This window comes from Thamnophis sirtalis, unplaced genomic scaffold (genome assembly GCF_051295495.1).
Source record: "Thamnophis sirtalis isolate CommonGarterSnake01/CBP01778 unplaced genomic scaffold, rThaSir2_p1.2 scaffold_7, whole genome shotgun sequence".
Lineage (NCBI taxonomy): Eukaryota > Metazoa > Chordata > Lepidosauria > Squamata > Natricidae > Thamnophis > Thamnophis sirtalis.
This window is the reverse complement of record NW_028261387.1, coordinates 72,120,098-72,135,006: the sequence shown is the minus strand read 5'-3', so window position 1 is coordinate 72,135,006 and position 14,909 is coordinate 72,120,098. Positions and strand designations below refer to the sequence as shown.

General features: G+C 37.8%; 1 protein-coding gene across 2 annotated transcripts; it reads right to left on the bottom strand.

Moving 5' to 3' along the window:
- Positions 1-6,059: 6,059 nt before the first annotated feature.
- MANBAL (mannosidase beta like) lies at positions 6,060-12,802 on the bottom strand. 2 transcript variants are annotated; one of them, XM_014069482.2, is made up of 3 exons: positions 12,748-12,802; positions 10,854-11,051; positions 6,060-6,651 (listed from the first exon to the last, which is right to left on the bottom strand). In XM_014069482.2, exons 2-3 carry the CDS (start codon positions 11,001-11,003, stop codon positions 6,544-6,546), a joined length of 258 nt encoding a protein of 85 aa, XP_013924957.1. In that variant the 5' UTR covers positions 11,004-11,051; positions 12,748-12,802; the 3' UTR covers positions 6,060-6,543. The 2 variants fall into 2 exon arrangements, with proteins under 2 accessions (XP_013924957.1, XP_013924958.1); XM_014069483.2 differs by lacking the exon at positions 12,748-12,802 and adding an exon at positions 11,980-12,203.
- Between the last annotated feature and the right edge of the window lie 2,107 nt (positions 12,803-14,909).

The following is a 14,909-nucleotide window of genomic DNA, read 5'->3' as shown; positions in this document are numbered from 1 at the left end:
GAGTGGCTGATTCACACAACAAAGTTTATTACTTTGAAAAGATTCAGGGAACTTCAAATAAACATTCTCTGTCATTCTTTATCATAATATTCCAAGATAGCTAAGTACTGTATTGTAATATTCATGTTGCAGATTGGAAATGGATGTAAAAGAGAGTGATCCAACATAGCTGACCAACTTTGTAAACTGACTTCTTGAAGAGCAAATCCCACTGATGGAAAATGTATCTAGGATAGTTTATAAATCCAATGATGACCTCATAAAAAGATTCAAATAGGTGATATTTTGGGACAGTAATTCCAAGTTTCCTTGAGAGGAAATCTGTTGGGCAGCCACTATCAAGTTTGAAACTAGTTAAGGCCAGGACTAGTTAGAATTAAAGGTTCCTTCTTTTTAAACAGTTTTTAAAATCTTGGAAATCCATCTCAGAATTACTTAATTGCATTAAAAAGGCTTTCCTTATAGACAGCACAGTCCTTCTCTTTCATTACTGTGGAACATATCAAACATTAGAAACTGATTGAGTCATATTTCTTGCTAAATCATATGTTGGCTATTTTTGCTAGCCCTGGGCTGCATTTTGTTATTTTAGGGGAGAAAATCATATAGATTATGATGATCAACCTCGTCTTCATCATGTTCCTTTGCAAGGAATTTAGCATCCATATCCCATGACATTGTTTTTATTTATTTATACCATTAAGTAAGTGTCAATTCTTGGTGACCTGGGACGAATCACCAAGACTGCAGGACGCTGCCCAGTTGTCTTTCCTATAGAGATGCATTGGGGGAGCCTTTTCCTTTAGAATTCCCAATCTGATTTGCCCCATTTTCAAACTTGTTCCTTTGTTGGCTTCTGTTACCACATCAAATTTGATCCTCTTCTGTTTTGGACAGTTATCCTGCTGGCATACAGATAGATGGACAGAACCCTGAGATCCTTTACATAATTTCTTTCCAAAATACAGTTGTGTTGAAATAATTGTGTCATTGAAAACCTGAATAGTAGTGCGGTGAGAACTACAAAATGAGTGTTGCTCAGCTTTTCATTAAGTTTTAATGAGGTTTGAAATTCATAACCTATCCTTAGTGTGATGCCTGACACTCCCAGTAGTAGTGGTGGGTTTTCCAATAAACCATTATTTAAGAATCCCTGGCCTACCATACCATGTGAATGAGGTCATTGTGCCCTTAATTATTAGTTGCAGCATGACATTAACTCTTATTGTGCTGTATATGTTTTTAGCACAAAGGATTCCAGGTGGACTGGCTAAATGATTTCAAATACTAAAGGCAGAAAAGATTCCAACTGAAGACAAGTAGCAGTAATTCAATGATTCAGTTCAGGATTTAGTTTACATATCAGATAGCAACAAAGTTAAGTGAATATCTTAAGAACACTGGACATTACAGGTTGAAGAACAGCATTTAAAACTAGAAGTTATTAAGCAAATTGTGTTTGTTTGCTTTTAATGAAAAGTACTAGACAGTGATGTCAAACACTATAATTGCATATAAGAGGAGAACATACAATTTAACCTGAAAAATGTAGAGCTTCCATAATGAGGGAGTGCCTAGCCTGTTTAAATAAGTTAACAGAGATTTTAATTTTACAGATATCCCAGTCTGGGCCTTTGGATATGACTGTTTTCATGAAGAACAAAGGAATGTATTTGATAAGAGATATTATGGCTTATTTGGAACTTCTCTTTAAAATTTAAAATTGGCTCTTGTAAGAGCCATCCTTATCAATATTATAAAATGACAAGATGAAATGATACCGAAGCAACAGCAAACTCAGAAAAATAGGTACAGTGAATACAGCCATTAGTAAAGGTGGCCTATTTTGATTGGTGCTATCTCATCTAAATATATAATGATTTTCTCTATATAGTATTGGGTTCACCCAGAAAACTCTTATACTTATTTTGGGCTAGAGTTTGGATCTCCTAAGGGGCGCTGTGGCTCAATGGCTAAGATGCTGAGCTTGTTGATCAGAAAGGTCAGCAGTTCGGCAATTTGAATCCCTAGCACCGCATAACGGAGTGAGCTCCCATTACTTGTCCCAGCTTCGGCCAACCTAGCAGTGTTAAAGCATGTAAAAATGCATGTAGAAAAATAGGAACCACCTTTGGTGGGAAGGTAACAGCGTTCTATGCGCCTTCTGCATTTAGTCATGCTGGCCACATGACCATGGAGACATCTTCGGACAGCGCTGACTCTTCGGCTTTGAAACAGAGATAAGCACCACCCGCTAGAGTCAGGAACAACTAGCACGCATGTGTGAGGGGAACCTTTATCTTTATCTATAATATAGATAAAAAAGTATAAGAGTTTACCTGGGTGAATCCAATACTATATAGATTCTATTGGATTCACCCAGGGAAACTCTTATACTTTTTAAAGACTAGAATATGGATCTCCATAGTGAAACTGCTCCCCAATATTACAGTGATGGTTGAAGTTTGCCAGTAGCTCTCTCACATGGGAAGTCCCTTACTCTTGTCCAGACAAATTTTTTAATACTTCTGTGAATCAGGTAGGCTATAAATCAAATGAATGAAATCACGCTCATTCCCAGCTCCCTAATTTAGAACCATACATCTGTGTCAGGAGAATATTCTTATTTTCATAAATTGTTTACAGCTTCAGGTCCTTGCTTCAGAAGAAGCCAATCAAGCAGCCACGCAACAGCTCTAAACCATCTATTTCTGAGTCTTGAAGAAGCCAGGGCAGGTATCTGCCTGCCTTGAAACAGCCCCAAGCTGCTGCTTTATCTCTCTTCCAGGAACAACTTTCTGCCTGGGTGCACGCAAGGCAGGGAGTCAGTGCACCAAAACAAAAGTAAAGGAGATCTGAAAAGGATTAATCAGGATTTAAATGAACTGTGCCCCTAGGATTATTGGTCATGAGCTACTTCTTACAGAGCCTCCTGTGGGACCTGATCCCCAGAACAAGAGCTGAATAAAGACATGCTGTTAGCATAATCAATCTCAGCCAACAGAAAGCAACAAAAAGGAGCAGATTGCAAAGGGAAGAATCCTCAACAGACAAATATATTTTTCTCTTAATGAAAAATGCCATCACCCTAGTTGTTAATGCTGAGAGGGAGAAAAGTCAAGTCTATCAGAATCCAGTGCATAAATCTGGGCATTGTCTACTGGGAACTTCCAAAATAGGTCTTTCAAAAGGAGAGGGAGGAGGGATTTAATAGAAGAGAGCACTCCTTGAGGAGTATTTAATTACTGCTCTCGTCTCACCTTAGAATACAATTATCCCACGGAGAAAGAAAAGTTAATCTAGTCTTGCTATTATTGAGAATATTGTCTGGGGATGATGTCCCTTGGAAAATTTGCAAATGCCTCTAAAATCTGCAGTCCACAAAGTAGATGATTGGAAGTTGACTTTTGCAACGGAATCTGGATGATTTTATTAGCTGCTCTGACTATTTTACCCAGAGGGTAAAAACATCCTCAATTAAAATAATTGCTAACAGACCAGAAGCTGGAAAGTAGTAATACAAACTTCTCAGCTTTTGGAGTTGAACTGATAGTCATGATTTTGTCAATTTCAATTATTTATGAGTGGCAGGATTTCAGGGGCTTTGAAGCTTACCTTATAAGCAGACAAAGAAGCTAAACAAAAAATGTATTTTCATTGAAACTCAGTTTGCTCCTGGTTCCATTGTGTTTAAGTAAAATATCCTTCTTGTTAAATTTGAATCCTGGTGATTTCATGGGCTATTAATGAGCTTTCCTTGGAAAAAACGTGAGCTTGATTTGCCATTTCCTTTTTCTGAGGATGTTTTTAAGCTTTTAAATCTAGCCCACAACTTTGGTAACTTCTGATATTTTCCACCATAACATTCACATTTCAGGTATAACTATTATTCTTTAAAATACTAATGTACCTCTGCTAATGAAAATACTATGAAATAATTAAGCCAAAAGAATGTTTAATTTGAAGAGACTGAACATGCGCTACATTTTCATGCCCGAGTCCTAAAAGTTTATTAGCACCCTTTCTGCCTAATCAATTTTATAAAAGGCACAAGATTTCATGAATTGCCATTCATTTCATCTAATGTGTAGAGTGGATCAATGCATTTGATGAAGTTAGGTGCGACTTCTAGTACTGTATGTCAATTTAACACCAGGTCTTCCTTTCTGAACTCTCTTCTTCATCTATATTCCAAAATAAATTGAGGATTTAAAAAAAACTGCATTTCTACAGGTTCTTTCCTACTTCCGTGGCAATTTTTGTTCCCAAACATTCCTGGCAGCTTGCTTTATGTTGCTACACTGGCAAATGACTATTTATTGTATTTTTGCAGTAAGACTGATGAATTCTGGGAGCTGAAAGTTGCTAAGAGTGAGAAACACTATTTTAAACTCAGTATCTACATCCTGAACTTTGAATTCAAAGGGGATGCAAGGTGAGGAGGGTGCCAGGGTTCCAAAAAAGCCACCCCCAACAAATAAAACTCCAAGGTCTGAAGTTCCTCAAAATTCCACTTTATTAGAGATGTCACGTTGGCACATCTGGGGAAACCCGAATCTGAAAGCTTCCAGGCTTTCCCCACCCAATTGAAAGTTCACAACCCTTGCCCCACACCCATATGTTCATCACATGGTCAAATCCAATGTAACTGAAGACAATCTTCAACTACTCCTATCCAGGTCCAGGCAAGTGTCCTTGGTTCCCAGAAGAATGAATGTTGTTATGGATAAACTCTACCGCTCCAACCAAACCACCCTCCTAAATTCCCAGGCTAACATATGTGATAGTCAGGAAGCCAAAAAAAGAAAAAATGCCTTCCACACTGACAGAGGGTCTCCGTCGCCTACTCTCCTGATGCAAATGGTATTGGAAAGCTCTTTTGTTAGGGCTGAGATCAGTAGGAATAGTGACCTCAGGAAATGTGTTCCATGAAGTTGAGATTCCTAAGCAGGGCTGGAAAAAAAAATTAGGTGAAGATCTTTCTGGAACCTGAAACAGGTCCAGGACAAATGGAAGGACAAAGCCCCAGGCGTGAGCCTGAAGGGGTGAATTTGGAGGTCCCCCAACTTTCTCTGGCTCCTACTTTGGTTTCTTCCCCATTTTATGACCCTGTAGTCCCTTAATTTGGGTGACTAAGTGGAGCTAAGCATTTACTGGTCAGATGCCCTTCTTGATGCTTATGTGGAGTTTGCAGCAGATATTTTTTCTTTGCACCCTAAGAGAAAAACATCTGCCGCTACCTAGGATTGAACTCTCGGGTTCCTCCTACTGATACATCATAATATTTGCATAGAAGGGTTTGTTCTCTTCATCCCATGGAATCCCACAACTTTCCATGGGATTGGTTTGATCCAGCTTCATGGATCCCATGGCAGACATGACACATTTGACCTATTGCATAATAAAGTCAGCACTAAGTAAGCTTGCCTGTGGAACATCATAAGATGGCAGGGGCAGACACTTAGCATAGCAGATGGTATATTTTGATCTTAACATAAAGATATATATATTTAGCAGCATGGAATAGTTTTGTTCAGGTTTAGTTTTTATCTAGTTAATTCCCCCCCCCATCTGCAGATTTGGGAATTTTCCCAGGAATGTGAACAGATGCTTCTAGTTTCTCAATAGCTCTGTTTTGTCTACATAGACACCACAATTCTGTCTTCAATTTGCTATCAACAGCATAACAAATGCTATCTCACTTGGAAGTACATTTTGTTTACTAGTAGAAGATCCACAACTGACCTGTTGATATCACTACAAAGGTTTTCCACCTCCCTTCTGTTTGTGTTTGTCGGAGACTGCTTGAACAAGTTCCTGCAGTTTTCTTGGCAAGGTTTTTCAGAAGTGGTTTGTCATTACACCCTACTAAGGCTGAGATTGAGTGACAAAGCCCTGCTGGCTTTGTGCCTAAAGTGAGACTAGTACTCCCAGTCTCTGGCTTGATGCCTTAACCACTACACCAAACTGGCTCGGAGACTTTTTTATTGGCACAGAAATGTTCATCTTTTGTTGAGTGGGAATCACAGTTTTCATTTATTCAGTCCAATACGCTTAAAGAGAATCTGAACAACTTGATTTATTATACCCAACAATAGGAAAACAGTAAAACACCAAAGAATTATCAAATTCAAAGAAAGCTAAATTCAGACAGTTATTAGGACTGTTTTTTAATAAAAAAATGAAAGAGTAATACTATAACCAATTATATTAACAACATACAAAAGTAGTAGAGGGTTCAATCCCTCTGTTTAAAACATGGAAAATAGTGATGTAATGGGACATGTCTATGATCCAGATGTCCCTCAAACAAGATTGTTTTCCTGTTACTGAACCAAACTGTAAGGTATTTCTCACTAACCTCACAGGTTATTTATTACAGATCAGGTGAAACAATGAACCTGGAGCCATTTTAGAAAGTGTTATCTACTTCCTCAAAACCAGAATAAGGACAGCTTTATCAAACATATTTGCAGTGTCATCTTCACTGCAATTTGACTTGTTTCCATAAGGTTGCTGTGAAAATTTCATCATGATATCATTTTATCGTTTCTTCTTTGTTTCTTTTTTGAGCTTCTTGTTCACTGAGAGGGCAGCAATTTTGGGTTTCTTGACTACTTCAGCACTTTTCGTCTCAAAGCTTTCAGCATCCTGTTAAGTTTATGAAGGGAAACAGAACATTAATGATTTTGTGGGTAGGTGGTAGATCTTTTTTATTATTTGCTGGTACAGGAGAATGCTGGATAAAAGTGCTCATGACTCATTTATAAAATCAAAGGCACTGTATTTTCTAACTACTGCATGTTTTATACTTATGTCTTTTAAACAGAAAATTAAATTTAAAAGTTTATTCAGGCTGACCTTAGGTATTTTTATTGGGATGACGCTTATATGAATGACATTTTTAAAAAACAATAACAACTCTACAATCTTAACATTGGACATTACCACATGTACTTTGAGGTGATGAGTGCCTTTCAGCACTACTTTGTAGCCAAAGTGGGCAAAAAAATATATATGTGAAAAAACATTAAAATCTAACAATGAATGAATAATTAGCTGATTATTCAGAAAATAGCAATACTATGCTAAAGCCATTGATCCTAAATAGGGAAAGGGAGAAAGAAATGCCTCAAAGAACGTAAGTCAGAAATCTATCACAGAGAAGGAAAAGAAGCAAAGATGTTAAGAACAAAGTGAATGGGGGAAGGAGGACTAATAGAAGATAGTAGTAAATGTCTTTACCGAAACAAGACTGAAAGGTTATGGATTCTAGGGCTCCTCAAATCTAGAGACTGTCTAACTTTTTGGATAGGATTAGACTTGCTAGACAAAACTTGTGTGAAATTTGGGTGTCCTCTTGGATTTTCCATTCTACTTGAAGAACAGTTGGTAGTCATGACCAAGAAGGCCTTTGAACAAATCGACCTTGTGCACCAGTTTCTGGATCAGGAAGCCCTACTTATGGTCAGTCATGCCTTAGTCGCTTCCTGACTGGACTGCTGCAACTCATACCATATGAACATGATGGTGAACCTGTGGCACACGGAGCCTTTTGTCAGGGAACGCCCTGTTGCCCTGTCAGCTCCGACTTTGGCCTTCTTTTGAGGCCATTTTTCAGGGAAGCTCCAGAGCACGAAAAACCAGCCCTACGCGCAAACCGGAAGTTCTGGAATGGGCTTCCGATTTGCTGGTATGGCCGTTTTTTGCCCTACGGACAAACTGGAAGTCACTTCCGGTTTGGCTGTAGGGCCATTTTTTGCTGGAAGTCTGTTCCAGAACTTCCGGTGTGCCCATTAGGGCCAGTTTTTCACGCTCCAGAGGGCTTGGTGTGTGTGTGTAAGCCTCTGGAGCCGGGGGAGGATGAAAAAAGAGTGCCAAAAGTGTGTGGGGAGGGGGGAAGTCTGGTCGCGCATGTATGCGTGCAGGAAGGGGAAGGATGTACATGTGTGGCACGCCCACGCACGCTCCCCCTGCAAGCCAAGAAAGGTTCGCAATCACTGCCATATGAGGCTGCTCTTAAACACCACCAAGAAGCTACAACTGGTCCAAAATGCAATGGTGTGTATAGTTATGGATCCATCAGGTTATCCCATACAATATCAGTATTACACAGCTGCATTAGGCATCTACAAGTTCCCAGGTGCACTTCATGGTGCTGGTTATCACTCATAAAGCTCTTCATGACTGAGGCTCTGTTACTTGGGGGCCACCTATCTCTGAGTGTTTCTGGCTGACCCATGGGATCTGAAGGGTGGACATGCTTTGGATCACCTCTATGAAACACTGCCACCTAGTGAGACCAAAGAAGCATGCCTTCTCTGTCAAAGCACCTGCCCTTTGGAACCGCGTTATCACCTGAGATTTGGATAATCCTGACCATGTTGGTTTTCTGTGACTCCTTTAAAAATGTATATATATATACTATAATCCAGTAATTCATGATGCATTATTTGTTTTGTGTTAACAAAGATTAGTATGTGTCTGAAATTAGCAGAACTCTGAATTCAGACTATTCATTTGAGACTGGTATTTTTAGGCTCTATCCATGCAAACTTTATGACTTTCGTATCAGCTTTAATTTTAAATATTTCTTCCACCCTGTGTCTAGCCTACTTTGTTACATAATGCTTAATAAGTTTATAAAAAACTGGTGGGAATTTTTTTGGAAACACATGGAGAAAACAGTTTCATGACATTTTTAGAGGAAGCCAAATTCACAGATTGCTTTCCCTCATTAAACAAGTTTTGATATAAATGTTTTTTGAATTCTAAAGATGTCCACAATTAATGTAGGCCAACTGGAAAAAAAGGCACAAAAACTGGCACAGGGTTCTATGCTGATTTTAAGCCTCTTAGAAAGCAATGCAAATTTTGCTCTGCCCGAACGGGAAGAAAGCTTGCTTGTATCTTTAACATCAATGAACCTGGCTGAACTCTCTCCTAAGTTACAGGGCTATGGCAATTTGCTTATGTGGCTTTCCAAGAAAGGGTAGAGGACTCGCATGCCAAGGTATGTGATTCACCCACAGGAAATGCCAACCTTTTGGACAAACAGAAGCAAAAGCATTAATCATTCAGAGATTTAAAGTGCATAATTTAATTGTTCCTGAATAAAGAAAAAAACATGTAAACAGATAAAATTACTATGCTAAGTAAAGAATATCCATGCTTTCTTTTAATAATCAGAACAAAATTTAAAATTGGAAATAGTGAATGACAAAGGATGATTATTAGTCACCAGGAGATTCCCAGGACAACTTAAGCCCCAATCAGGTGCTTATGAGAATTATGTTTGCCTAACTTTTTTCTGCACTCATTGATTCTTACAATCTCAAGCAATGCTACACTACTAAATTACAGGGTTAATTCCTATGTGAAAATGTATAGCTTATGGAATAAATTCCTGCCATTTTAAAAATGTTATAGCTGCATTATATTCTAGCATTTGCTTTTCACTGAGGAAATCTGATATGTTTATTATTTGCTGGAAAGTTGACTTAGTTTGCATTCAAACAATTAAAGTTTTCTTTGCTACTAAATAATTCATAATTGCAAACTCATCAGCTAGTTGGCATGATACTCAGCATTTGGGGCTAAATTAAAACAATGTATGCTTACTGTAGACAGGTGCAAAGGAATAAAAATCAGTCCTGCCAAAAACATGGATTCCTAGAATAAATTTGAAACAGGAGAAGGAAGGGAAGCTACTTTTTTTAATTACCAAGTTACAAACACACAATTGTACCACCAAGTGCACAAGGTTAGTCTTATTCAAAATTTGAATTCTGAAAATCCTGCTTTAATTTTGAAGAGGGAGGCCCAGAGATTGGTCAGTCAAACTTTGAAACCAAATAAAAGTGACAATTTCAGAACAGTGATGTTGTCAGTGGTATTTTGGGAAATGAACTATAATCTCCATAACAAACAATCCATAATATGCAACTACTTTTTGTACAAGGAGTATGTAAGAAAATATAACAATGACCACAGTCTTGCCAAATACTCATGTGTCCACAAGTGCCAAGAATACTGATTTTTGCCTGTGTTTTTCCCTAATCTAGAATCCTTTGCTATATCACTTCCTGGCAGAGAGATGACATTTCTAATTAAGAACAGTCCTCTCAGTTTGCCAGATATCTGTATCTAACCTGCCATCTCTTTCCTTATGTTAATTTTCTACAATGATTGTCACTGAATTGGATTACATCTCTTTATTTTGTTCCTCTTGTTTCTTCCCAGAAAAAAAGAATAGAGAGATGTGGAGAAGAATGAAAGAAGTCAGAGTGTGGATGAGAGACCTTACAAAAGTACCAGAGGAAGTAAAACTTTCTACCTTCAGAAGTGTAAAAATGGCAATAAGCTTGGTGGAGTAAATATGGAAATAGATGATTGATGAAATAAGAAAAGAGAAGAGAGAGAATTTGGTGGGGGAGGGGGGGAGGAAGCAAGAAGAAATGGAAATGCTGGCTTGGGCTACTCTCAGTTTCAGTATGAGCTACAGCCTGTATTGACTTTGGTTGTACCCAGTTCTGCCATGTGCTTTCTCTAGAAGATAATATTTAAAAAATGTGGTCACCTTCAGCAAAAAAAGGTTCTACATTTCTATTTTAAGGAGACAGCTGCAATTGTCAGGATGCCACGGGCTTCCTATCATTCACAGGAAGCTCCTAATAGATGAAATACCGCTCAGCTGATGTCTCTTTGTCCTTTGTGTTTGTAAGAATGAAAGAAAAAAAAACCAGTGTATTTGAGAGAGAAAAAAAAACAGGTAACAATCGGATTGTTGCCAAACTGGCAGTTAGTTACAATGCCCAGTTGTATTAGCGTGGTCATAGACAAGAAATGCTTACCATTTTATATGTCTTTGGAACAGGGAGGATTATCGCCAGAACACAAATGAGCTGGAAAATGGCACCAAAGAAAAGGCCATAATGTAAGATGTTCTCCATAAAGGTGGGCTCTGGGATTTCAGGGGGTGAAAAATCCAACTCAGCAGCCATTAGTGAAGTCCTTAAGTACACTTCCAACAAAATTGAACTGCCTTATCTCTGCAAAGAAAAGAAGTGCCGTTGAAATATGCATTTTTTTCAGTGTTATAATCCTCATTCGGGAACTCTGAAAGGCACAAAATGCTGAAGCAAATGGCCAAAATGGTGTTGGTTATTTGAGTGTGATACTGAGCTTCCACGAACTGGGTACCTTGCAGATGTGTTGGACTCCAGGTCTTAGAAATCTTACGTAGCATGGAGGTTGAAGTTTAGTTCCACAGGAGTCCAACAAACATGTGGAACAAGTCAGGTTGACAAAGGCTATTCTATTCCTCCTTGGCTACTACCAGTCCATTTCTGGGAGTGATCAAAAATATCAGTTTAGCCTTCAAATTCCTCAGTGGTTCGGGATTAGAATACTTATAGGGCATTATTCCAGCCATCATAATACAGATTTGTCTTTATTAGTATTAGAATACACGTTGCTGCATTTCCCACCCTTTGAGAGGTTTGATTAGTGGGAACAGTAAATTGGCTTTTCCTTTTATAGTACATTTGTTCACTCTTTACCAAGCTAAAAGTTTTGCCATTCATTGCAGTGAATTTTTGATCTGATCCCTGCCTGAATTCACTGACTGTTGGAACATGATGCCTGTTTTAACTGATTTTTAATTCTATATTGTATTTAAATTCGTGTTTAGATAGGTTCCATTTGATAAATTGTATAATGGCCTGACTTTTGTCAATACAACTCCTATTACCAAAATTCAAACTTTGAGGCAACCATTTCAATGCATATATTAAAAATATAGAGGTATGATATATGAGTCTATTTTTATACAGAAAGCAAGCTTTTCTGGAATACCTGCTTAAAAGTAGATATGGGAATTTTAATCCAAAGATTTAGAGGGTAAATAAAGCCGTGATGATGTGATGAGGCAGAATTCTCAAACACAACATTAATGCACTCCAGAAGTAAAAGAAATACCTGAACAGTATCAAGTAGGAATTTGATAGCAGTAGAAATAGCAACCAAAGCTTCATTTAGCTTTTAATCCCTCCATGCTGCCTCTTATCACATTTTCCTGTTCTGGAGGATGGACAGCATCTTTCTAGGTTCAGCATTCATCAAAACTTTTGGTTCTGTAGTGTTTTGCCACTTCAAGTATTATACATTAAAAAAAACCTCAGAATTATTTTTAAAAAATAAACCATGAAATCTCCATCAATGGAAGCCATTGAAATAGTTTAACTAAAGCAATCTTAAAACAGGAAGAGCAGAGCCAAGCTGTATGCGACCAAAAAGTAAGTTTAAAAAGTCATCTGCCCAAATACCACGTGCATTTTTAAATAAATAAAGAAATAAATCTCTTGGAGACGTTTATTTATGAAGGCATAGATTTCCTCCTCTCTTACTTCCAATCCCCCCCCCCCATTGCTAGAGGTTACTTTAAAAAATGTGTCTAATAAAATCACAGCCGTTGAGTTTTTTCCCCCCTTTTGGGAAGGCATTAGACCAATTTGCTGGGCGAAATTCAGGATTTCTTTAAGCGGAAAAAAAGAAGAAAAACATTAGAAGAAATGCGAAAAGCTCGTTCGTGTATAGATCAATCGTCCGGCAGGACTAGAGCTAGAATAGATAGAAATTATAGAAAAGCCATCATTTTTCTCCCTCTCAAACGAGGGTCTACAGTCTACCCACTGCCAAAAAGAGACTTCCATGAATCTTATTAACCTCTCTCAGCGGCCCTCTTACCTCCCACTCAAGACGAACCTCGTTCCCCGGAAGCGCTTTTGATCCCCCAGGAAGTACTTCCTCCCTTAGCAACGGTCGGTAGCAACGCATTGGCCAGATAGCCCCGCCCCTTATTCCATCGTCCCTTCGCTCGCTGGCGTTGCGAAGTCTTCGTCCCTTCCCCAAGACTTATTTCTCAGAGCCGATGGCTTCGGAGCATCACCAGCCAGAGAAATCTGGGTTAAGGGAAAGAACCGACCCAAATACTACGAAACGGGGCTCTTTGGGGCTCCTACACTCACGGACGGGTTGGGGGGGGGGAACAGCGGGAGCTGTGGAACTAGCCGCCCTAGGGATAGCCTTCCTGTTTGCTTGTTTGACCTTAAGGTGTTGTTTTGGGTTGAAGCAGGGAACTCAGATCCTACGAAACGGCGAAGAAGAGAGTGCAAATCTAGAATAGATGGAGGGCTACCAAGCTAGAACTCTGGACAATGTTTCTCTGTTATTCCTTAATAACAGAGGAATTGACAGATTTGGTTACAAAAAAAATCTGCAGGAAACACTAAAAAAGCAAGAGCTTGCAAAGAAGATGGAGTGTTATCCTGCTTTCCTTATTCTGCACTCTGTCCCCTTTCAGAATTATCAGAGAAGAATAGAATAGAATAGAATTCTTTATTGGCCAAGTGTGATTGGACACACACAAAGAATTTGTCTTTGGTGCCTATGCTATCAGTGTACATAAAAAACCAAGATACATTCATCAAGAATCATAAGGTACAACATTTAATGATAGTCATAGGGTACACATAAGCAATCAGGAAACAATATCAATATTGAACGATAGCACATTAAAATCCTTTTGATGAGATTTGGAAATAGAATGATCGCTTTTCTGGAATTCTACATGGGGCAGACTTAGACATATTTAGGCAAATTGTGGAATCAGTCAAGAATGACATTTTTCTTTTTATGTTTATTCAAATAGTGAGTTATATCTAGACATCACAAAGTTCCAAGATTTATCCATGAGGTTAAAAAGCTATAAATAAAAACATAAATACATACACATGACCCAAGGCATTTTGTAGCTTTGACTATCAAGTGACTATAAGTTGCAATAGATACTTTTATGGCATGTGAAAGAATTCCTATTTTTTAAAAACCTTATTTTATCAGGCCAGACATGAGTTTGATTAATTATATCTTTAAATGTCTTCAAAGCGTCTGTTAAAAACAGGATACCAAAAACTAGAGATTGATATCATCATGATTTTGCTGACAGCTGTGGTTGAGATGTTGTGCCAACCAAAAATACAAAGATGTACTCAGCCCAGCTAATACAACTTATCTTAAACAAAGTGTTACTGCTGGAATAGTTAAATAATTATTAAACAGTGACATCTGCTGTTGAACAGCAATAACCACTCTACTCTCCATAAGTTTAATTCTTAATATTTTTTGGTATTTTTTCTTGCTTTACTTAATTATAGTTTTGATGACTTTATGAAAATTTGTATCAGACAAGAATAATCAAAATAACAATATAAAGCTCTGCTAAATGAAACACTCTGGTATTAAAAAAAGATGCTGGCCATTTATGATAGAGAATATGGCCATAAAACAAATATGATTCTTGGAAAAGACAAGGTAATTTGGGAAACACAACTTACATTCCATAACCTAACCTCATCTCATTTCTTGAGCAAACCATATCTGTAGAATTTAAGAAGGATTATAGTATGAGGTGCATTAAACATCATATATATTTGTTCTAAAAAGGCAAGTCTCTGGAAAGTGACAGAAAACTTGTTAAATAATACATTGCATAGATATTTCATATTGTATGATATTTACATTACTAATGGAAACATACAATACGCACATCAGTAAAAAAAAGTTTGACCCAAGACTACTTTATTACAGAAATGAGAAGATTGTGTGATCACAGATTACTTCTTCATCAATATCTGACAAACATGAGACATAACGTTTAAGGAATAGATGATAAAGGCTGAATGAGAGAATCTTTGTTGAATCTATTCAAAAAAATCTATTCTATTCTTCAGATAATCAAAATAACAGGTCTCTTCTTATGCATGACTTCCAGCATATCAAGCAACTCCTCCTGTATGATGAAATATGCTACTGATTTTTATGAAAGCTGTCCCATCCTAAATTAACTT

Coding starts and splice junctions, on each gene's coding strand:
- MANBAL (XM_014069482.2), bottom strand. CDS start 11,003: ATGGCTGCTGAGTTGGATTTTTCACCCCCTGAAATCCCAGAGCCCACC. Junction 6,652..10,853: donor TTCCAAAGACATATAAAATG/GTAAGCATTTCT, acceptor TAAACTTAACAG/GATGCTGAAAGCTTTGAGAC.